The 24,349-nt window shown below is 40.2% G+C and overlaps 1 protein-coding gene and 1 pseudogene across 1 annotated transcript; one reads left to right on the forward strand and one right to left on the reverse strand.

Annotated features, from left to right (window-relative positions):
* The first annotated feature begins 58 nt into the window (after nucleotides 1–58).
* GLOD4 (glyoxalase domain containing 4) lies at nucleotides 59–23,492 on the forward strand. The gene is made up of 9 exons (XM_056556911.1): nucleotides 59–284; nucleotides 5,881–5,930; nucleotides 9,052–9,172; nucleotides 9,361–9,505; nucleotides 9,738–9,874; nucleotides 11,954–12,040; nucleotides 13,596–13,709; nucleotides 22,345–22,431; nucleotides 23,312–23,492. The coding sequence occupies exons 1-9, from the start codon at nucleotides 195–197 to the stop codon at nucleotides 23,375–23,377; spliced, it is 897 nt and encodes a 298-aa protein (XP_056412886.1). The 5' UTR covers nucleotides 59–194; the 3' UTR covers nucleotides 23,378–23,492.
* On the reverse strand, nucleotides 17,036–17,109 carry LOC130359934 (U2 spliceosomal RNA; annotated as a pseudogene).
* Nucleotides 23,493–24,349: the final 857 nt, after the last annotated feature.

Consider the following 24,349-nt stretch of genomic DNA (forward strand, 5'->3'; position numbering starts at 1 on the left):
AATACCGAGTATCCGTACAGTACATCATTTACTATATTTTATCCTTGCGTCCCTGCTTCAGAAACAATCTGGAAACAAGTATTCAACTATAAGTGGATAAGCGATAAGTGTGTGGTCTCCATGGTGATGGTGCTTGACGTCATCAAGAAGCGCGGGCTGAGTTCCAGGTTGTGTAGTTATTGTAGCTGTCAGCAATGTTAGGCAGGAGAGCCCTGCATTATGTCCTGAAGGTGGCGGACAGGCCCAGTACAGCACGGTTCTTCAGAGATGTTCTTGGGATGAAGGTGAGAAGTCTGGGAAACGTGTTGTGAGGTGACAGACTACATGTATAGAGACACCTGAAGAAAAGACAGGGCTAGGGGGTCTGGCTATAGGGGACCCCATGCCTGCCATGCTCAGATACATTGTGGGGGTGGGGGCACATAGCTTTATGAAAAGGAAAAAAAAAAGAAATGTGGCAGAGCTGAAACAGCTTGTGCCAACCACACCCAAAGTCTGCCCGCAGCCATATTTATATGTACAGTACAGCTTTACCAGCATAGACTCGCTTCAAATTAGGGCAGTGTTTCCCAACCAGTGTACCTCCAGCTGTTGCAAAAGCACAACTCCCAGCATGCCCGGACAGCCTTCAGGCATGCTGGGAGTTGTAGTTTTGTAAGAGCTGGAGGCAGGCTGGGTTCACACCAGTTTTTGCAATACAGTTCCTGTATCAGGTTTTTTATTAAAAAAAAAAAAATATATATATATATATATATAACTGCTTTCTCAAAACCTGACTAAACTGTATCAAAACGTGTGTACGCATTTTTATCTGTATACGGTTGAAAACGGTTCTCGTATCCTGTTTCAGTGAAAAAACCGTATGGAACCATATTGCAAGCCGTATGTATAGACATTTCATAGAAAACTGTATGCCAAACATAGCATCCAGTTGTGTACGTTTTGCATCATTTAAGGTTTTATCTGTTTTTTCCCCCCGTACACAAAACAGTCTACAATGGTTTTTATGTCCGGGTGAAAAAACGGATACAACCCGTATACTTTTTTTTTAAAAATGGTGGTCTATGGGAACCGTACTGAACCGTATGTGTTCCATCCGGTTTGCACAATACGGTTTTGCAGTTTGCACATGCGCAGTGCACGCTGAAAGTTCTTCCCACAAATAGAAGAAGAAGAACTTTATTTAATTAAGGACAAACATAAAACAATAAAAACATTAAAAAAAATTTTTTTCAAAAAACGTATTAAACCTTATGCAACCGGACATCCGTTTTCAAACCGTATACGGTTTAAAACCGTACAGAGGTATATACGGTTGTATACGGTTCGGTCCGGTTTTGAGACATACATTCTTTTACAAAGAAACAAATTGATACGGGAACCGTATAGCAAAAACGAGATGTGAATGCAGCCTAAGAAAAAAACAAACACGTTTTTAACTTTTCACTCCATTATGAATAAAGTTTCACTTGTTTGATTGAAATTCCAAGAAAAAAACTGTGCAAAGTCAAAAAACGTATGGTGAAAACCGGATGAAACCGTACGCACATTGGAACCATGGAACCATTGACTCCCATGTTAAAAAAAAATATATATATATAAATAAATAAAAAAGATACAGTTTAATATGGTGTTAGGCCACAGTTTTCTGTCCAAAAAAAAAAAAGTAAAAAACCGTATGGTTTGGAAAATGGAGACAACCGTATACATTATGGTGCATACAGTTATGAATGGGAAGTCTATGGGCACTGTTTTCTGTATGGTTGCATATGCTTTTTTTTATTAAACCGTATGCTGTAACCGTATAGAAAAATCATGGTGTGACCCCACCCGCACACTGGTTGGGAAACACTGCATTAGCGCATCACACAGGCTGTGTTTACATTGTGCATTTTAATACAGCTTAAAAACCGGGAATGGTCCAAGAATGGAGACCTGTGGATCCATATGCAGTATATGCCCTAAGCTGCAGCAGATCCAGCCTGGTGACCATTTTACTAAAAGTACACGGATATGGAATTCCTATCGCCCAACGCCTGGGACGTGCAGTTGTGGGCGCTGGGCAGGGGAATTTTTCCGGCCCCTAGTCCGGCTTCGGGCAAGCAGGGCCGGACCTGACAAGCACGGCGGCGCTCAGCAGTCTATATGGAGTGGGCTCAGGACTCTGAGCGGGACTATGCCTGCTCCATACTCTGCAGCCCCCAGTTGATTTCAGTAGTCGGGGGTCGCCACCAATAGTCAGCATGCGGCCGCGGCTGGCTATTAACCCTTTCGATCGCTGCTGTCAAAGCTGACAGCGGCGTCTAAAGGGACATGTGAATGCTCCGTGGTGGGGTGGATCGCCCCCTTGCAGCGCGATCACAGGGGGAGATCCACTATAGAGGTAGCCGGAGGACTTACCTCTGTTCCCTGCTGTCCCTTGGCTCTGTCATTGATAGATCCTGGCTGGACTAGGCTCCATCAATGGAGCACAGAGCACACAGATCAATGGAGTTCAGTAGAACTCTATTGATCTGAGGAATCTAATGAATCCTCCTAAAAGTCTAATAAAGTGTAAAAAAAAAAAAAAAAAAATTAAAAAAATTAAAAGTTAATAAAAGTTTAAAAGACACACATTAACCCCTTCCATGTTAAAAGTTCAAATCACCCCCTTTTCCTATATAAAAACATGTAAACATAATAAAAATATATTTGGTATCGCTGTGGGCGTAATTGTATGGACTATTAAAATATAACATTATGTATCCCGTGCGGTAAATGACGTAAATGTAAAAAAAAAAAATACCAAACCACAGAATTGCAATTTTTATAATATCCCAGAAAAAAAGAATTAAAAAGCGATTAAAAAGTCAGATCAAAACCAAAATGGTACCGATACAAAAAAACACTATTGCACCAAAAAATTAGCCCTCATACAGCCTGGTATGCGGAAAAAAAAGAAAGCTACAGGGGTCAAAAAAAATGGCAATTAAAATTTTTGGAAAAAGTTCAGATTTTTTTTTAAATTAGTAAAACATGACAGAAACTATAGAAATCTGGCACTGCTGTAATCAGGCGACCTAAAGTATCAAAAGAACATGTTATCTCAACCACAAGGTAAATGGCGTAGAAAAGAAAACCACAGATTTGCTAAATTATATTTTACTATTTCAATTTCATTTCACTGATATATATACATACATATACATATATACAGTACAGACCAAAAGTTTGGACACACCTTCTCATTCAGAGTTTTCTTTATTTTCATGACTATGAAAATTGTAGATTCACATTGAAGGCATCAAAACTATGAATGATCACATGTGGGATTATAGACATAACAAAAAAGTGTGAAACAACTGAAAATATGTCATATTCTAGGTTCTTCAAAGTAGCCACCTTTTGCTTTGATTACTGCTTTGCACACTTTGCATTCTCTTGTTGAGCTTCAAGAGGTAGTCACCTGAAATGGTTTTCACTTCACAGGTGTGCTGGTGTGGAGGAGGAGGTGTGATGGTGTGGGGGTGCTTTGCTGGTGACACTGTTGGGGATTTATTCAAAATTGAAGGCATACTGAACCAGCATGGCTACCACAGCATCTTGCAGCGGCAGCGATTCCATCGATTTAGTTGGACATCATTTATTTTTCAACAGGACAATGACCCCAAACACACCTCCAGGCTGTGTAAGGGCTATTTGACCAAGAAGGAGAGTGATGGGGCGCTGTGCCAGATGACCTGGCCTCCACAGTCACCGGACCTGAACCCAATCGAGATGGTTTGGGGTGAGCTGGACTGCAGAGTGAAGGCAAAAAGGCCAACAAGTACTAAGCATCTCTGGGAACTCCTTCAAGACTGTTGGAAGATCATTTCAGGTGACTACCTCTCGAAGCTCATCAAGAGAATGCCAAAAGTGTGCAAAGCAGTAATCAAAGCAAAAGGTGGCTACAACCTAGAATATGACATATTTTCACACTTTTTTGTTATGTCTATAATTCCACATGTGTTAATTCATAGTTTTGATGCCTTCAATGTGAATCTACAATTTTCATAGTCATGAAAATAAAGAAAACGCTGAATGAGAAGGTGTGTCCAAACTTTTGGTTTGCAGTGTGTGTGTGTGTGTGTATGTGTATATATATATCTATCATTTTTTTATTTTATTTTTGGTTCGGAGAATATGTTATTGAAGAATTAAAAGGTATCATTATCAGGTAGTTATGGCTATTATAGGGCGAGGAGAAAAAAAACGAGAGCGTAAAAGCAAAAATTGGCCCGGACAGTGCTAGGTGCTTTATGAAGGAGATATTCATCATAAGAAGCAATGTAAGGAAAAAATAGAAGAATGGAAAAAAAGAACATTATTACTAATGGGTGAATTAAAAAAATAAGGTAGAAAGATTCCCATGTTTGTTAGACCAATATTTCTATTGAATTTGCTGCAAATATTAGACTTGAAATTAACAGGTTGTATGTGCGGCTTATAGGGGGTGAACACCTATTCCATTGTAATGATAGACTTGGAATAGACAGGATATATGTGCAGTTTTTTAGAGGAATGGACACATTTGATAGAAACAAATGCGTAATAATTTTTCTGTGCTTCATAAACCGAAAATAAACAAGATATATGTGCAGTGAAGTGAACATGTATTCTATAGACAAGGAATGAACAGGATATAGACTCAATAAAGGGGTACTCCGGTGGAAAACATTTATTTTATTTATTTTAATTCAACTGGTGCCAGAAAGTTAAACAGATTTGTAAATTACTTCTATTTAAAAATCATAATCCTTCCAGTACGTATCAGCTGTGGATGATCCACAGGGAGTTCTTTTCTTTTTGAATTTGCTTTCTGCCTGACCACAGTGCTCTCTGTTGACACCTCTGTTCATTTTAGGAACTGTCCAGAGTAATAGCAAATCCCCATAGACAATCTTTTCTGCTCTGGACAGTTCCTGACATGGACAGAGGTGTCAACAGAGAGCACTGTGTTCAGACAGAAAAGAAATCCAAAAAGAAAATAATTTCCTGTGTAGTATAAAGCTACTAATAAGTACTGGAAGGATTAAGATTTTTTTTTTAATAGACGTAATTTACAAATCTGTTTAACTTTCTGGCATCAGTTGATTTCCACCAGAAGTTTTCCACCGGAGTACCCCTTTAACCTTTCACAGGTGATATAATTCTGGTCAGTGAATCAGGCATCACCACATTTATATCACCTGTGAAAGACTAAGAAAATCCGGAAAATATGACCTGTTGGGGGGTCTTGAGGACCATGTTTTAGAAACCCTGGTCTAGACCATATTTAGCTCATAGTGTGCCTAACCTAACACCACCAATTGCTAGTGAACAGGAGCCTTAAAGGGGTATTCCAGGCAAAAACTTTTTATATATATATATATCAACTGGCTCCAGAAAGTTAAACAGATTTGTAAATTACTTCTATTAAAAAATCTTAATCCTTTCAGTACTTATGAGCTTCTGAAGTTAAGGTTGTTCTTTTCAGTCCCCTCTGATGACACCTGTCTCTGGAAACGCCCAGTTTAGAAGCAAATCCCCATAGTAAACCTCTTCTAAACTGGGCATTTCCCGAGACAGGTGTCATCAGAGAGCACTTAGACAGAAAAGAACAACCTTAACTTCAGAAGCTCATAAGTACTGAAAGGATTAAGATTTTTTAATAGAAGTAATTTACAAATCTGTTTAACTTTCTGGAGCCAGTTGATATATATATATATATATATATAAAAAAGATTTTGCCTGGAGTACCCCTTTAAATTAGTGTGACTTTGTGGCCTGGATGATGGCAATGCACATTTTCTGAAAAGGCCACAGGTCCCCCTTAGGGACTGTGACTGTAACTTAACTTGCATGTTGTAATGTTTGTTTCAGGTTTTACGGCATGAGGAATTTGAAGAAGGTTGCAAAGCCACTTGCAATGGGTATGGAAGATGAAATGTTACTATCTGTCAATGCTGAAGTGGGGATAATGATAAACTGGTGACACTTAATAAGAATATTATCACATTTCTTTCAAGGGAGACCATTACATAGGGACATTTCGGTCACCTTAAAAGAGTACCTGTCATCAAACTCACCTAAACTATCTTCCACTATGTTCCCAAACTACACCTACTATACCTACACCTAAAAAGCTCTATTTCTTACCGATCTTCTTGCTCACATAGTGTGAGCTGCTGTCAGGAGGATGTGGGCGTGCCCCAGCGGGTGCTACATTATTGAAGCCTGTTGGGGGACCACTTTCACCCTCACTTCACACTTTTTGGTGGAGTCTTGTAAGTGGAGGGGACCAAGGAGGAGCAGCGGAGGAAGAAGCTGCAGGCCGGCCGGGAGAAGGTGAGACTGCCGGGATATGAGGGAGATCCTCTGTGCTGCTGTGAGCGGGCTGCGGGCAAACTTCTTCCACAGTTGTCTGTCACCTGTCCCCAGCCGGCCGGCCATGTCAGGAGCTGCTGCAGGCGCAGCGCTCGTTCCCGCCTGTGTGATTGACAGGCAGGGAGCTGCGCTGTGCTCATCAGTGTCCCGGCTGCACTGAGTGTTTGGACTCAGGCCAGCATGAGTCCAAACTCTATGAGAGACTTGTGGCCAGGACTTGTAGGGAGACCCCTAGTGTTCAGTTTTTAAAAATAAAATATATAAAGATACATTTTTGTTAATCAAATGGTATTAGAAAAGTTTTTTGATGACATGTACTCTTTAACCTTTTGACAACTGGTATAAATACAAAGCCCATTAGTATATATAAATGAAGACGAGAACATTGCAATGTACTCTGTCTTGCATGTACATCTGAGCCGTTCCTGAGCCAAGCGATTATTGTATATAAAGAAGTGCTGTTGAAATATACCTGTTGACAAAGGTCAAGGTGACTGAAACATCCATATGTTCTCATCTGACGCTTAAGACATTATGAATAATTCAAGAAGTTAAAGTCTGATATATTTTGATATGAATACACAGCCGCATGGATTTGTTTTTACATATAGGATATTATTATTCTCAGAAACCATGAACTTGTAAATACAGATGTAAAATTGCGAGAAATTTTAAAGCCATGAGGTAACACATATTTTATTTCCGGAAGAAAATTGTTGTGTAGTGTAGTACTATAAATGTAAAATAATTTCAATACTGGATGATGGTATCATCATTTTACTGATACGATGAAAAAAGAAACAATATACTAGTCATCTAGAATAGGCAGAAAATATATGTGATGGTGGAGAACATTAATAGAAATCAGATAGACAAATGTATATTAAGGCCGAGCTGAGAGGACAGAAACCATCAACTACTGGAATACCAACAAGATAAAGCCACAACCAAACTAAGCTGAAACCCTGTTCACTGCATATTAAAAATTGCATTCTCAGTATTTGAATATTTTTCAAGGATTTGCTTGTCTTCAGGTAAGACTGGAGAATATACAAAGATGTCAGATGTCTTTCATGAAGGTCTAAGGCTAGGTTCACACTATGGAATTTCGGCCTGTAATTCCTCTTTGAAATTGCAGGTGGAAACTCCGCTTGCTAAAATGTATAGTGTAGTGAATGGGTTTCCGTTCACATATTCACACTTCGGAATTTGTGAAGCAGAATTTGTGAACGGAAAATCCGCTTTAAAATTTCCGCCTAAAGTATGGCGTTGCTCTTTCTTCAGGCGGACTCGGAATCTCCGGGCAGAAATTTTCTGCCCGGAGATTCCGAAGTCTGAACCTAGCCTAAATGTTTTGTTATCATAAAAGAAGATACATATTCCTTATTACTATTTGGTTTTTACTTTCTCCGAGGATAAAAAAAAAAGGCTTTGGAAAAAAACTTTCCCCCCAATTCAGTTTTTTCCAGGCCTTCCCATCTGTACTTCTAGACAAACTACATTTCAAGGAGCGCAGTAGATTTTTACACATTGACTCGGCTTCAATGACAAGTCTCTCCCTGTTTGTGTATCTATAGAGACCTGATGTGAAATGCATTTCTAGAGTGGTGGGTCTCCCACTATATACTCTGGATATGTTTTTCTCTTTACATGTTGCATATGCTCTGCATGTTTTGTTTCAATGCATGTATGACTATTTACTATGTATGGACCTGGACATTTTGGGGGATACATTTAATTTGATATTGTTATATATTTTTGTCTTGTGCCTAAAAACTTACATTGATAAACTTAATATACATTGATGAAAAGTATGAAGGGACATGTATAGAATTAAAGGGGGTTATCTAGTCAAAACTGTTTTTATGCACCCAGGCTTGCTGAAAAAATAAAAAAAGCTTCTAAATACCTCTCTTGCTCTCAGTCGTGCTCAGGTGTCTGTCTGGTCCCATCTGCGGCTGCTGTCACACGGCTTCTCCTAGCTGCAGATCGGATTGCACAGTGCCACTCAGCCAGTTACTGGTCGCAGCGGTATCCCGCCTCAGTGATTGGATGAATGGCAAGGTTTGCTACGTCAGCTGCAGACACTACAATTTGCAGCTTTTTTTCATAAACAAGACTGGGTATATAGGTTTAAAAAGGTTAAAAAAAAAAAACAGTTCTGACTCGATAAACCCTTTAAGTAATGAATAAAAAAAAAGGGTACTCTGCCCCTAGACATCTTATACCTCTAGACTTCTTATCTCCCTGCAGAACCCAGCGTTGGTTTAGAACGCCGGTTTCTGCACTGGAGGCTCGTGACATCACGACCATGATCCCTCAATGCAAGTCTATGGGAGGGGGCATGGCGGCCTCCACACCCCCTCCCATAGACTTGCATTGAGTGGGAGGGCGTGACGTCAGTGCTGCATTGCTAGTCATCAGGCACAGAGCTAAGTTTGCTCCGTGCACCTGATGACTGCGGTGCCGCAGGAGAGATCGAGGGGGTCACAGCGGCAGGACCCCCGTGATCAGACATCTTATCCCCTATCCTTTTGGATAGGGGATAAGATGTCTAGGAGCGGAGTACCCCTTTAAGGTAAAATATATTTGTCCTACACTTTTTTTTCTTCTTTTCGTTATTTCTTGTTACTATGTTCATCTACTATTTGTTGTACATAATTTCAGCCCCTATGATGGGAAATGGAGTAAAACTATGATTGGCTATGGTTCAGAAGACAGCCACTTTGTTGTTGAGCTGACCTACAACTATGGAATTGGGGAGTACCGTCTTGGCAATGATTTCCTGGTATGTTGTTTTATTTATTTTTTGCTTTTTGTTTTTTACATGTAGGTCTATAGGAACTGTTGTTTTAACCTATACTGTATTAGCCTTTTACTAACATTTAGCCTAAAAGGATCATTTGCACTTATTTATTGCGACAGTTAATTTGACCGGACTGAAAAGTATGTATTAATGCATTTATGTTTGATCAGGGGCTCACTCTACAATCCAGCCAAGCTGTAGCCAATGCAAGAAAGATGAATTGGCCACTTTCCGAAGTATCACCTGGACTGTTTCAGACAGAAGCCCCTGGAGGTTATAAGTTCTTTTTAGAAGACAGAGCTCAACCAAATACAGGTAAATACTGTATTAAGGCTGCTTTTAGGCTGCTATAATAATGGTGCTCAAGTGCGCAAAATTCAGACATGACATCAGGTTAGGTTAAGGTTTGACATCTGCACTTTGATTATTTTCTGTCTGAATACAACCTTTTGACTGAATCCTGAAGTTGAGCCTTTCTCTATAAATAAATATATATCATTTTTATTTGGTATATCTTTTTATTTTTTTTTATTTTTTTTTTTTACAGATCCAGTGCAGAAAGTGACAGTTGCTGTATCTAACCTGCAAAAGTCTGTTGCTTACTGGTCTGACTTGTTAGGCCTGAGAGTCTATCATGAAGACAAGGATAAAAAGAGTGTTCTGTTGGGCTATGCAGATGACCAGGTAGAGACAACCTCCCTATTCGTTTCATTACAGAACACTTTTCTCGACTAGTGGAAGAAACATTTTACAGTTCACTAAAAAGGCAGATTATTGACTAATACAAAACTGAAATTTGTTTGCGTAAGAAGCGCATCTGTCACCACAAAATTAATCTTCTGTTTAAGGGCATATGTTATAATGACCTGTCCAATGTTTTACCAAATGGCCCCAAACAGTAATGTTTGGTCTAGTTATTAGTGGCTGAGACAGAATACATAGTTATGAGTCTGATGTACTCATAAGAAGAGTGCACCCCACCCCTAGTGACAGCCGCTGCATATATGACTATATACCCACAAGCTGACAATCATTGTTGAGGAAGGATCTACTGTGCATAGTGAAAGTATTTGGCCCCCTTGAACTTTTCGACCTTTTGCCACATTTCAGGCTTCAAACATAAAGATATAAAACTGTAATTTTTTGTGAAGAATCAACAACAAGTGGGACACAATCATGAAGTGCAACAAAATTTATTGGATATTTCCAACTTTTTTAACAAATAAAAAACTGAAAAATTGGGCGTGCAAAATTATTCAGCCCCTTTACTTTCAGTGCAGCAAACTCTCTCCAGAAGTTCAGTGAGGATCTCTGAATGATCCAATGTTGACCTAAATGACTAATGAGGATAAATAGAATCCACCTGTGTGTAATCAAGTCTCCGTATAAATGCACCTGCACTGTGATAGTCTCAGAGGTCCGTTTAAAGCGCAGAGAGCATCATGAAGAACAAAGAACACACCAGGCAGGTCCGAGATACTGTTGTGGAGAAGTTTAAAACCGGATTTGGATACAAAAAGATTTCCCAAGCTTTAAACATCACAAAGAGCACTGTGCAAGTGATAATATTGAAATGGAAGGAGTATCAGACCACTGAAAATCTACGAAGACCTGGCCGTCCCTCTAAACTTTCAGCTCATAGAAGGAGAAAACTGATCAGAGATGCAGCCAAGAGGCCCATGACCACTCTGGATAAACTGCAGAGATCTACAGCTGAGGTGGGAGACTCTGTCCATAGGACAACAATCAGTCGTATACTGCACAAATCTGGCCTTTATGAAAGAGTGGCAAGAATAAAGCCATTTCTTAAAGTTATCCATAAAAAGTGTTGTTTAAAGTTTGCCACAAGCCACCTGGGAGACACCCCAAACATGTGGAAGAAGGTGCTCTGGTCAGATGAAACCAAAATCAAACTTTATGGCAACAATGCAAAACGTTATGTTTGGCATAAAAGCAACACAGCTCATCACCCTGAACACACCATCCCCACTGTCAAACATGGTGGTGGCAGCATCATGGTTTGGGCTTTTCTTCAGCAGGGACAGGGAAGATGGTTAAAATTGATGGGAAGGTGGATGGAGCCAAATACAGGACCATTCTGGAAGAAAACCTGATGGAGTCTGCAAAAGACCTGAGACTGGGACGGAGATTTGTCTTTCAACAAGACAATGATCCAAAACATAAAGCAAAATCTACAATGGAATGGTTCACAAATAAACATATCCAGGTGTTAGAATGGCCAAGTCAAAGTCCAGACCTGAATCCAATCGAGAATCTGTGGAAAGAACTGAAAACTGCTGTTCACAAACGCTCTCCATCCAACCTCACTGAGCTCCAGCGGTTTTGCAAGGAGGAATGGGCAAAAATTTCAGTCTCTCGATGTGCAAAACTGATAGAGACATACTCCAAGCGACTTACAGCTGTAATCGCAGCAAAAGGTGGTGCTACAAAGTATTAACTTAAGGGGGCTGAATAATTTTGCACGCCCAATTTTTCAGTTTTTTATTAAAAAAGTTTTGAAATATCCAATAAATTTCGTTCCATTTCATGATTGTGTCCCACTTGTTGTTGATTCTTCACAACAAATTACAGTTTTATATCTTTATGTTTGAAGCCTGAAATGTGGCAAAAGGTCGAAAAGTTCAAGGGGGCCAAATACTTTCACTATGCACTGTAAATCTCATTTTGGAAGGTCTTTTTAGATTTTATGGATCATCTTTCAGAAATTATGAGAGGCAAGTAATTTTTGGTGTAATTTTGCAGTGCAAACTGGAACTTCAGGATATCGGAGGACCAGTGGATCATGCAGCAGCGTTTGGACGAATTGCGTTCGCTTGTCCAAAAGATCAGGTTGGAATTAATTGACTTTTTTATTATTTTAATTAGAAAGTGTTTTATTGCATACCATCAACAGGGTAAATGTCTGATAGATTTAGGTGCTGGATCTGTATCTAGCTCCATATTGGGGAACCCTTGACCCATCCTGCTCAGCTGTTTCTATAAATGCCATAGAACCATGGACATTTGCTGCAACCTCTTAATTCTTCACCTGGATTTATTGGGACGGGTGGGGGGACCCCCATTTTGTAGACAGGTGAATATGTCATAAATGTTTAGTCTGGCAATTTCCTTTTAAATGTATTGTCAGCAGAGGCCCCAGATTTGTAACAGAACACGACGATTTAGAATGGCTCTTGTATTCATTGTTAACCCCTCCTGGAATCACCACACTTAGAGGATAAACAACCAGACTTTTTATTTCCCAGCAAATACACAAATGACTGGCAGCACAGAAGCCGTCGGTCAAATGGAGGAGGAGCAGGCAGCAGCGATAGGGGATAGAAAAAAACCATGAACTTGAGACAATTGGTCCCTATTTGCATATAAGATAAAAATTTTAATTTCACAAGCAGAGGTTCATCCATAGACGGTGAGACCTGTCTGAGAGAATTACACTGATAGAATGAACCTGTTCATTCTTTATGTGTATTCCGGAATTTGAATTCTCATGGCAGAATTTTCTGCTGTGGAAATTCTGCTGTGTGCACCATGCAACAGAATCCCATTGAAAACAATGGGAGGCTGCAGCATCGAAATCCCAAAGCAGAATTTTTATGCTGGATTACACTTGGAAATTCTGCCGTGTGAATGTGAAAGGTATGACTGTGAAGGTTCTTTTAACCCCTTTGTGTCCTAATGCAAGAAAAGATGGAGTAGAGCTTCCTCTAAGGGTAGTAGGTGTATAAAGGTGTAGAGCTAATCACATAGGGTTCCACCCGATAGATGTGTGCTCACCTTGCGGGGTTATGTGCCAGACACAACCACCATGAAGTGCTTTACAGATGTAGGTAGTGGAGCTGCCTCCCGGGGATCAGGCTTGGGTTCACCCAGCTGGTCTCGAGCATCGGGTAGAAGAAAGAAAAAAAAAAAAAAACAGGTGTTCAGGCGCGTGCCGCAGAATGACTCAAGCATCAATTCAGGATAAAACTTCTTTATTTTGCCAAATCAGATGCGTTTCGAGGCATCTGCCTCTTTCTCAATGAACTGTTCATTGAGAAAGAGGTGGATGCCTCGAAACTCGTCTGATTTGGCAACATAAAGAAGTTTTATCCTGAATGGATGCTTGATTCATTCTGCGGCACGTGCCTGAACACCCGTTTTTTTTCTTTCTTTAACCCCTTTGTGGCACTGTACATCAACAACCATTGGTTGTCATTTATGACTACATTACACAATTAAATACACCTTAGAATCATGGGATGACACCAGGGTGGACACAACCTTACTTATTTAAACAAAAAATATAAGAGATATTAATTAATAAAAGCTATTATCAGGTTGTTAATGTTCAGATGTTATACAGAATATATCTAATTTGTTATTGATCTTTTGTTTGCATCAACAGCTTCCAACTATTGAGGCAACTATGAAAGAGCAGAATGAAAAGATCCTGACTCCTCTTGTAAGCCTGGATACTCCGGGAAAAGCTACTGTCCAAGTTGTTATTTTGGCTGATCCTGTAAGTAATTGGGACACTAGGAGATATCAAAGGGGTTTTCCAGTGAAAACATATGGATGACTTAACCTCAGGATAGGCCATCAATATCTGATCGGCAGGGCGAGGACACCCTTTTGATCAATTGTTTGGCAGAATTGTGGCCCTTGCACTACACAGTGAACAGAGCAGCCAACAGATGGCTCTGTACATTGTGCTAAGGCATTGCTAGGTTACTGCAGATCTCTAAGAAGCAAATGGAATTTAGCTGCACTAACCTGGCAGTGTAGAGCAGATGCCATGGTTCTGCCAAACAGCTGATTGAAGGAGTGTTTGTACCCCGTTGATCAGATTTTGATGGCCTACTCTGAGCACCAACAGTGCTGATATGATGGTATATTTCATTTGTGTGGGGAAATTAAAAAGAAGTCCCAATTTAGCAACTTTTAGGGAGTGTTGCTTTTATGCAGTGCATTTTATGGTCAAACTGCCATGTTTTCTTTATTCTGTTGAGTAATACAATTAACATGATACCCATGTTTATATGCTTTACTATTATACTTCTTTTAACCCCTTAAGGACTCAGCGTTTTCCCGTTTTTTGCATTTTCATTTTTTCCTCAACACCTTCTAAAAATCATAACACTTTCAATTTTGCACATAAAATTCCATATGATGGCTTATTTTTTGCACCACCAATTCTACTTTTTAGTGACATTAGTCATTTTACCCAAAAATCCACGGCGAAATGGAAAAAAAATTAATTGTGCGACAAAATTGAAGAAAAAATTTCATTTTGTAAATTTGTTTCTACGCAGTGCATTTTTTGGTAAAAATAAAACCTTATCTTTATTCGGTAGTTCCATACGGTTTAAATGATACCCTACTTATATAGGTTGGATATTGTCGTACTTCGGAAAAAATCATAACTACATGCAGGAAAATTTATATGTTAAAAATTCTCATCTTCTAACCTCTATATAACTTTTCTATTTTTCTGTGTACGGGCCAGTGTTCTGAAGTTTTTATCGGTAACATTTTTGGATTGTTCGGACTTTTTGATCGCTTTTTATTCATTTTTTTCATTATATAAAAAGTGACCAAAAATACGCTATTTTGGACTTTCGAATTTTCTGCACGCGGCAATACCATTTCCGCATGCGGCGATACCACATATGTTTGTTTTTATTTACACAGTTGTTTTTTTGTTTTTTTTTTCATGGGAAAAGGGGGGTGATTCAAACTTTTATTAGGGAAGGGGTTAAATGACTTTTGTTCACTTTTTTTTGCAATGCTATAGCCCTAAAGAAAACCTATAGCACTGCACACACTGATCTCTTATAGCTTTGCATGGATCAGCGAGATAGGGGCTCGATTGCTCAAGCCTGTAGCTCAGGCTTGGAGCAATCAAACCCAGATCGACACGACTGAGCAAGGTAAGGGGGTTTCCGCTCGGGTCCTAGCTGATCGGGTTATCGCGATGTCCCGATCAGCCTGACTGAGCTGCCTGGAAGCTGGGCTCAGGGCATACAGGTACGCTCTGAGTCCTTAAGAGGTTAAAAACATTAAAACTTTTTTTTACAAAATAACTATGATTTAGGATTGCCCTATTCTGACCCCTTATAACCCCTTATCGCTAATTTTTTCGTATACAGGGAAGCATGAGAACTAATTTTTTTATACCGTGATCTGTAGTTTCAGTACCAATTTTGTTTTGATGGAACTTTTTGAATGCTCTTTATTAATTTTTTTTCTGACGTGATGCAACCAAAATCAGCACTCCTGGTGTTTGGATTTTTTCAACCTTTACTCCATTCACCGTGTGGGATAGTAAACATCAAATTTTAATATTTAGTGCTTTTTTGTTTGTTTCTTATAACTTTTTTTTAAATTTTTTTTTTTTGTTATTACAAACTTTTTTTTTTTACCATTTTAAGCCCCCATAGGGTACTTTTAATAACAATCATAAGATTGCTATGTACTGTTCAGTACTATGTAATATCGGCGATCTTTTTGTATAGCCTAGATTTCCAATCCCCCGGCAGCTAATGGCTCCCGCAATTGCACAACAGGGGTCTGTTAAGCCTACCGGAACCTCCTCTTTTGCTATAGATGCCATGATCGGCATTAATGATGCTATCTATGGGGTTAATGGCAGACATCAGTGGAATTGCTGATGTCCGCCATAATTGCTACGTTCACTGCCTTTATATCTCTGAGCTGTTTGTGTTAATACTTCTTCCTGCCATTTAACATTACTTCAGTCAATCTCAGGTCTGGTGGTGGTGGTACTAGTTACCCGCTATGGTTCCCATTCTCTATTGAATGCTTATCAAAGTGCCTCCAACTCTTTATTGTAATAATGTCCGGGATTTTTGCAGTAATGTTTTCTCTTGACTTGGACTTTTTGTGGACTGGGCATGGTGTTGTTCTTGGGTTGGGGGTGGGTGTTTGGTCTGTGTGCAATTTATTGTAAAGGTAGAAGTCTCCCACCTCCATTAGATGAGCCCTGGGTCCTACAGTTTTTCTATAAGAATTTCATGTTAAATGCTGAATGTAAAGTTAAAATACCAGATTAATCGAAGAGCCGAGGTACGTGCTCTTGAATCACCCAAGTGCAAGTGTTCACACAAAAAAAGCGTGCACGAGGATGGGGTCCATCGCAAGCCTTTCTCCAACAGGAGAGAGCCCCCCCCCCCAAACAAACCAAACCCTTCACCTCTGGGCCAAAAGGTTGTTGTAAGGTTTCAGGTACAATGTCCTCCTTCGCCAAAGCTACTCAGGGACGGAAAAGTGTTCCTGGTGAACAACTAGACGTTAACCAAGTTGCCACCTGGGAACCAGTAAAACCGGTATGGCAGGGAGGTGAGGAACCTGATGGCCACACACACACCTCACCTAGACCGGCAGGAGGGACACCCAGAAGGGCAACCGCACCCTGACAAAATCCTGGTTAACATAAAAAGAACACAAACATGAGCACAGTGACAAAATCATATAAAATAAATAAGTGTATGTGCACAGCGTGATACTGCCCGGACATCCGTCCGGATCTATAAAAATTCCTCTGCAGATCAACAGCCAGAAGACCGGAACGCTAGAGGTGAGTGCTCAGAAGAGTGAGAGATAGCGTGCTTGCTGCGTGCCATCAGTCAAGTGGGGTCGCTATTCCCAAGTGGGTTCTGGCACCCTGGGGTCACCGCTTCCAGGGCACTTATGCACCTCGGCTTTTACCCTACCCGAACCTTAGGGTGAGATCCAGAGAGTACAAGTCGCTTTAGGGTCCGCCGCCATGACACATAGCAGACCCTGGTACACCTGTACCACTCTGTGTGGTTTTCCATCCTGCCATGGTGGTCTTCCCACACCGCCAACTAACACAACAGATACTACACTTGATCTTAGCCAAAAGGCCAAGAAGCGATGCCCTACTTTTTCATATTTCACCTGCATTTCCTCCACTTTTGTGTCCCCTCTTGTGTTAGTGTACAGTTGTTGTGCCTACCACCTTGAACCCTGTGGCCCTCGCACCCAACCTGGTGGCGAGGGCAGAAGAGAGAAGTGAGCAGTGATGCACACAGTACTGTATGCATCACTGCTTAGCCTGGTGTATTCACCAGGTGGGAAATGATACTTGAGCGGCAATGCGCACACACTACTGTAATGCATCGCTATTCACAACTTTTGCTCTTGCATCTTGTACCGGGGAATGTGAAATGAGCAGCGATGCATGCTGTAGCGGAAGTCTAGGCATAAACAAGGTTCCTGCTTCTATATGTATAATTACTTTATATAATCTGTAAAAATTGATGTAGTATGTAAAATGGCTGTCTAAATGGTTAATAAAATATTATAGTAACCCCCTTTAATTAAAGTCTTCAACCACACACTAATACCTCCTGGGTCTAAGTACATCTGCATATTTGTGCATTTTTTTTTATTTTTTTTTGCAACCTGTACAATATCACAGATCTTAGAAAAGGACAACTTAAAAATATATATATAATTTTTTTAAATTTTTTTTGCGGTTTGGGAAAATTCCTTTGTATGACCTGTGGAGGCCAGGATTGAAGCCATGGTGCTGCAATACGCTGGTCATTGGGCCATGGTGTAACACAATAGTGGTCATATGTTTTTAATAAGATGTTGGCAGCATTCAATAAACTAAATTCTTTTCCCAATATTTTGGTATTCTAATCATTACATGGGGATCATTACATGAGGATTGCTGAGCCAGTCTGGCTCCATGCCAACTGCCTTACTTTATTACATTTTGCTGGGTCAGGAAGTATTGGTTTTATTAGATTAGAAAAACTCAATGTCTCAGATCATAGGAAAGAAAAAAATGATTTCTTCCTATTTAATTCCACAGTAAACATTTTTTAGCCAGATGCTTGATAAAAGATATATTAAATAAAGGAGTTTTAGGTCCGTAGATTTCAAATAATAATTCTACTAAATTGGTTCCATCTCCATGTGGCAATGGCATGTTATATTTCACTTTCATCATCATAAATTGATAGCAGCTTATGATTAGAAAATAACTCTGAACAGAATTTGCAGCTTAGTTTATATTAGTTGTCATAAAATTATCACCTATAGGTTAATTTATAGCTTTTACGTTATTGGCAAAATATCTGAACTATTTATGACGTTTGTTATGACTAGTTGGGCCCCATCTTTTTGGCCACAAGTCTTGCTACAGTGCATTCGAGAAGTTTTCAAATTTTTATATGTTGCGGTCAAAAATGCAAGTTTTTCGCCCATAATTCTACACTTAATACCCCATAATAACAAAGTGAGAACAGAATGTTAGAAATCTTTGCTTATTTATTGAAAAGGAAAACCTATATATAGATATATATATTGCATTGACATAAGTATATACTCAGTACTTTGGTAGCAATTACAGCCTCCAGTCTTCTTGGGTATGATGGCTTGGGTATCATGCCTGGATTTTCTGACATTCTTCTTGTCCTTAAGCCGCTCATGTGGTGTTTTGGCTCTTTGCTTAGCCCCTTAATGACCACGAGCATATATTTAAGTCTGTGGCCGGCTCCCGTTATGTCAAGTGCGCTCAGGAGCTGGGCATGCTTCATACCCGGCCGGTCCCAGTTGGTATCAGCAGCCAGGACCCGCGGCTAACACCGGACATCGCCGATCGGGCTGATGTCCGGTATTAACGCTTTAGATGCCACAATCAAAGTTGATTGCGGCATCTAAAACGGGAGAAAACTGTTGCCGGTTAGCTTAGTGGGCTGTTCAGGACAGCCGTGGTGAAATTGCGGCATCCCGAACAGCTGAGAGGACAGTGGGAGGCTTCTTACCTTGCTTCCCGCTGTCCAATCATCGCTCTGCTCCTCCATGCCTGAGATCCAGGCTGGAGCAGCAGAGCACCGATAACACTGATCAATGCTATGCTATGGCATATCATTGAACAGTGTATGCAATCCAAGGATTGCATGTAATAGTCCCCTATAGGGCCCAAAAAAAAAAAAGTTAATAAATGTGATTTAACCCCTTCCCTAATAAAAGTCCAAAATTGTGTATTTTTGGTCAGTTTGTATACACTAAAAGAATGTATAAAAAGCATTCAAAAAGTCCCATCAAAACAAAAATTGTACCGATAAAAACTTCAGATCACGGAGCAAAATATGAGCTCTCATATATCCCCGTGTATGGGAAAAATAAAAAGTTATAGGGGTCAGAAGATGACAATTTTACACATACTGTTACGGATGTGGTGAAGTGGATCCACTGAACCTGTGAGGATGATGGCGTGGGGCCATACCAGGGAGTGGAGTCTAAGGTGCTGTGGTTTTCATCAGAGCCTGCGGCAAAGCAGGATGGACTTCCTGCGACAGGCGGCACCAAGGTCGTTACCCCTGATACAACTCGTCCCCACAGGCAGCCAAGGTGTAACGTGGCACAAGAGGATGAGGCAAACACGAAGTCAAGACTGGCAGGAGGTCAGGCCTGGCGGCACTGTAGCAAGGTCAGGTCACGTAGCAAGATGTCAGAAGGCAGGCGGCATAGGAGCAAGGTCAGGATACATAGCAATGGGGTCAGAATACATGGTAAGGCAAGACGCAAGTGAACGCTTTCTCTAAGGCAGTAAAGGCACAAAGATCTGGCAAAGATCTAAGGAAGTGCGGGGTTAAATAGGTTCAAAACAGGTTTGCACCAATTAATGGTGTGCTGGCCCTTTAAATCATAAAGAGCCAGCGCGCGCGCCCTAGGAAGCGGGGATGCACGTGCCGGCATACACAGAGCGGAGGGGACAGAACAGCGAGGAGGTGAGGCATGATCTGGCGGTCGCATGCGTTTGCATTGCTGGATGTGAACCGCAGCAGCGCAGTCAGCTGAAACAGGGGTGCGCTTGCAGCCTGCATGTCTGCACACAGTGCAACCTATGACGCATACTAGTTTTGGTTCATGTAGTTATAATATTTTTTAAGCAGTAAAATAAAATTAAAACCTATAGAAATTAGGTATCCTTGTAACCGTATGGACCGACAAAATTTACAAAATGTCGTTTTTGTTTTGTTTTTTTCCAATTTTGCCCCATAAATATTTTTATTCTGGGTTCGCCGAAAATTTTGTGGTGAAATTATTGATGTCATTACAAAGTACAATTGGTGGCACAAAAATAAGCTCTGATATGAGTCTGTAGGTGCAAAATTGAGTGTTATGATTTCTAGAAGGTGATAAGGAAAAAAACGAAAGTGCAAAAACTGAAAAACCCTTGGTCCTTTAAAGGGTTAGGGTCATTGGGGGAGATTTATCAAAACCTGTGCAAAGGAAAAGTTGTCCAGTTGCCCATAGCAACCAATCAGATCGCTTCTAGAGATGAGCGAACTTACAGTAAATTCGATTCGTCGCGAATTTCTCGGCTCGGCAGTTGATGACTTTTTCCTGCATAAATGAGTTCAGCTTTCAGGTGCTCCCGTGGGCTGGAAAAGTGGATACAGTCCTAGGAGACTCTCCTAGGAATGTATCCACCTTTTCCAGCCCACCGGAGCACCGGAAAGCTGAACTAATTTACGCAGGATAAGACATGAACTGCCGAGTCGAGAAGTTTGTGACGAATCGAATTTACTGTAAGTTCGCTCATCTCTAATCGCTTCTTTCATTTTGCAAAGGCCTTGTTAAAAATGAAAGAAACAAGAAGATTGGTTGCTATGGGCAACTGGGCAACTTTTGGACAAGTTTTGATAGATTTCCTCCATTGTCTGTAGGTGAATCTTCAGCCCAGTCTAAGGTCCAGAGCACTCTTGATAAGGTTTAAGAATAACCCTGTCCTTTGCTCCATTCAGCTTTTTCTTAAACCTGACCAGTCTTCCTGTCCCAGGTGCTGAAAAACACCCCCACAACATAATGCAGCCACCACCATGCTTCAGTGTAGGCATGTTATAGGGCAGGTGGATGAGCAGTGTCTGGTTTCTTCCAGACATTTCACTTAGCATAAAGGTCAAAAAGTTTAATCTTTCTTTCATCAGACGAGAGAATCTTGTTTCTCATAGTCGAAGAGTCCTTTAGGGCTTTTTTGCAAACTCAATGTGAGGTAATAATACAGATACAGATGTACTGATATGGTTCCTATATAACATAACATATATATGAAAAGAAAAAAGCTTAAGCTCCCTTATCCCGTTGTTAACATGGGTTCATCAGGGAACAAGGAGATTAACCCCAAAAGACAGGGATAGTAAGACACAGACAAAGAATTAGTGATACTGAAAAGTGAAAACAACAACACAATGGAATGATAGTGACACACTCATATACTAAGGCACACTGGATTAGTGGTAATGGTAAGCATCATGGGTACATCATTATAATACATAGATAAATACATAGATACAGTCAGTATAGAATGATTGTATGGTAAGTGTGGTATTCCAGAGGATGCAAGCCTCAATATGGCATTAGATGATGCCAGGCTGTTGATCCAGATAGCAATAGATGATACAACTGCACGTTTTCCATGGTATAATCACTGCGGACAAACAAACAAAATTATAATCAAAAACACACTAGGTAAAACAATAACACCAAAAGGTGATAACAACGCTTCCAGAGCCAAAAAAGCAAGACTGCTTACCAGAAGGTACAATAAGCCAGGGCAGAAATGGAGCCCCTAAATGACTGACAGATGAAGGAATCATCAGTAAAGTAACAGCCAGTTCGCTACACAAAAGTAAAAAATAGTTCACCGCATTAATGCAGTAAACCATCAGACTCTAATTCAGCAAAAATTAATAAAATTGTATTTTCATTGTGATACTGAGTGCGTAATCATGGGGAAAATAGATTTTTGCATTATTTTACCACAAGGCATCAACATAATAAAATATAGAAAAAAGTAAAAAGGTCTGAAAGCTTTCTGAATGCACGTCGGTAACATGAAAAAGGAGGACTTTAATGAGATGAACGTAGTCGAATGTTACAAAAACGTGATTCAAATGGGGCCTTACAGTGGTTTTATTTGCACTGACAGAAATCTGTACTGTTTACCCAGAGCTGATTTTGAAATCCTGAGCATCAGTTTATTCAAAAAGCAATGACCTAGCTATATGAGATACATAAGTATCTCTGTCATTACTATTAATGTGTAGGAGCTAGCTCACTATGGATACTCACTATTTGTTGCGTTTTAGGATTGTCATGAAATTTGCTTTGTTGGAGATGAAGCATTTCGAGAATTGTCTCAGACTGATCCAAATGCTGATCAACTTCTTAATGATGTAAGTGTACATTAATAAAAAACAAGAATGCACAATTTGAAGCCAAGTATTGAAAACTTTTTTTTTTAGGGCAGGGTCACACAAAGCGTATGCGCATCGTATTTCAGAATGGGAAATATGCTTTGTATTTTCCTATGAGCAGACACATAGGGGTACCTGCGGTAGCCCTGCATGTTCAATGAGGTTTGGGGGCGGGGCCAGCACGCTGACATGCCTGTGACACGTTTCACTGCAGCCTGGTAGCCCTATGTGTCTGCTTATAGGAGAATACTCAGCATATTTCCCGCCATGTGTGCCCCTTTCCTTTCTGTATATTTTTGTGTACTATTAAGGGGGTATTCCAGTTTATTAATCCCCTCTGATAATGTGCTTTTCCTGAACACACTGATCACTATGGCTACAGTGGATTTGAAATGTCATTACCAGAACAGGGAGTGCATGTTATCAGGGTAAACAGAGGGACCGCGTTGGTCCAGTGCTTCAGATCTCTCTGGCTGATTGCCTCCCTTAAAGGGGTATTCCGGACAAAAACATCTTATCCCCTATCCAAAGGCTGTCACACCCCCTGCCATAGACATGAATGGAGGGAGTGTGGCGTGACGTCACGTCTCCAGTCCCGGAAACTGGCATAGAATGCAGGTGCTGCAGGGAGATCGAGGGGGGTCCCAGCGGTGGGACCCCCCCAATCAGACATCTTATCCCCTATTCTTTTGGATAGGGGATAGGATGTTTTTGCCCGGAATACCCCTTTAACTGTATCTGTGTCTTTCAGAAAACCCCTTTTGTTTTTTTGTTTTTTTTGTGATAGGGTCTCCTAAAAACTCTTGTACTTTATTTGTGATGGTAGAACTTGAATTTTAAATTTCTGTTTTTCTAACAGGCAATGGCAGCAGATAAGAGTGACGAATGGTTTGCAAAACGCCAAAGACAGAAGTCATCTGCATGATTAAACCGGAATGATGTACATGTCTTTAAAAATCAACCTTTGATTTATATGCTCCCTGACTAAATACTGACCAAAAAATTTTGCTGACAAAATGCTGGCTAATAAATGTTACTGACAATTTATTGTTTTGTCATAAAATCTGTTCATTTTTTTAAATTACGTGAGACATTTTGTCAACAAGACAGCTCCCTATTAAAGGAAAATTGCCCCAGGGAGCAGCAGCTCCTGAAACACCCAATGATAAGCTTGACAAGGGATTTTTCATACTGCCAAGCATTACTATTAAAGCAGTCATGCACACATATCAGAGATCCAGCTTGGCCACATACATCCTCCATCCTGCACCAAATAAGCTTGAGCTAGGCTGAGGAATTGACAAGAAGATTCAGCTTGCATGGATGGAGATGCCTTTATTGAACACACAGATAGAAACACGATACAGCACATTCTGGTGACATCTGCATGTTTCTGCTGTTTGTAATACCCTTAGTCCTGATGCACAGGAGACTGGGAGGCTGATTATATATAGATATATACCCCTTTGTTTAATAAGTCCATTACACCTCTATGGTGTCCAGCAGTGTACTTCTTGAAAACTCCACAAATCTTCTTAGAGATACATGTTAAGAAAATATATAATTTATATTTATAAACAAAAATGGAACTGTGCAAATTACGGTATTCTTAACAATGGCATTTTTTTCCCATATAAGATTTTTCATATTTTTAAGCATAGTAAAACATGTAAAATACGCTCAAAATATGGGATCACATCAATATATGTACATAGGACAGCAAATATGGTTAAGAATCCATTCAACAGCTATACAGTGGGGCAAAAAAGTATTTAGTCAGCCACCAACTGTGCAAGTTTTCCCACTAGAAAGAGGAGAGAGGCCTGTAATTTTCATCGTATGTATACCTCAACTATGAGAGACATAGTGAGAACAAAAAACCCATAAAATCTCATTG

Source organism: Hyla sarda, chromosome 2 (genome assembly GCF_029499605.1).
Source record: "Hyla sarda isolate aHylSar1 chromosome 2, aHylSar1.hap1, whole genome shotgun sequence".
NCBI classification, from domain to species: domain Eukaryota; kingdom Metazoa; phylum Chordata; class Amphibia; order Anura; family Hylidae; genus Hyla; species Hyla sarda.

What these genes read in the sequence shown, in the direction of transcription:
- GLOD4 (XM_056556911.1), top strand. Translation starts at nt 195, where the DNA reads ATGTTAGGCAGGAGAGCCCTGCATTATGTCCTGAAGGTGGCGGACAGG. An exon ending in CAGAGCTCAACCAAATACAG is followed by an intron (nt 9,506 to 9,737) that starts GTAAATACTGTA and finishes TTTTTTTTACAG; the next exon opens with ATCCAGTGCAGAAAGTGACA. An exon ending in TTGTTATTTTGGCTGATCCT is followed by an intron (nt 13,710 to 22,344) that starts GTAAGTAATTGG and finishes GTTGCGTTTTAG; the next exon opens with GATTGTCATGAAATTTGCTT.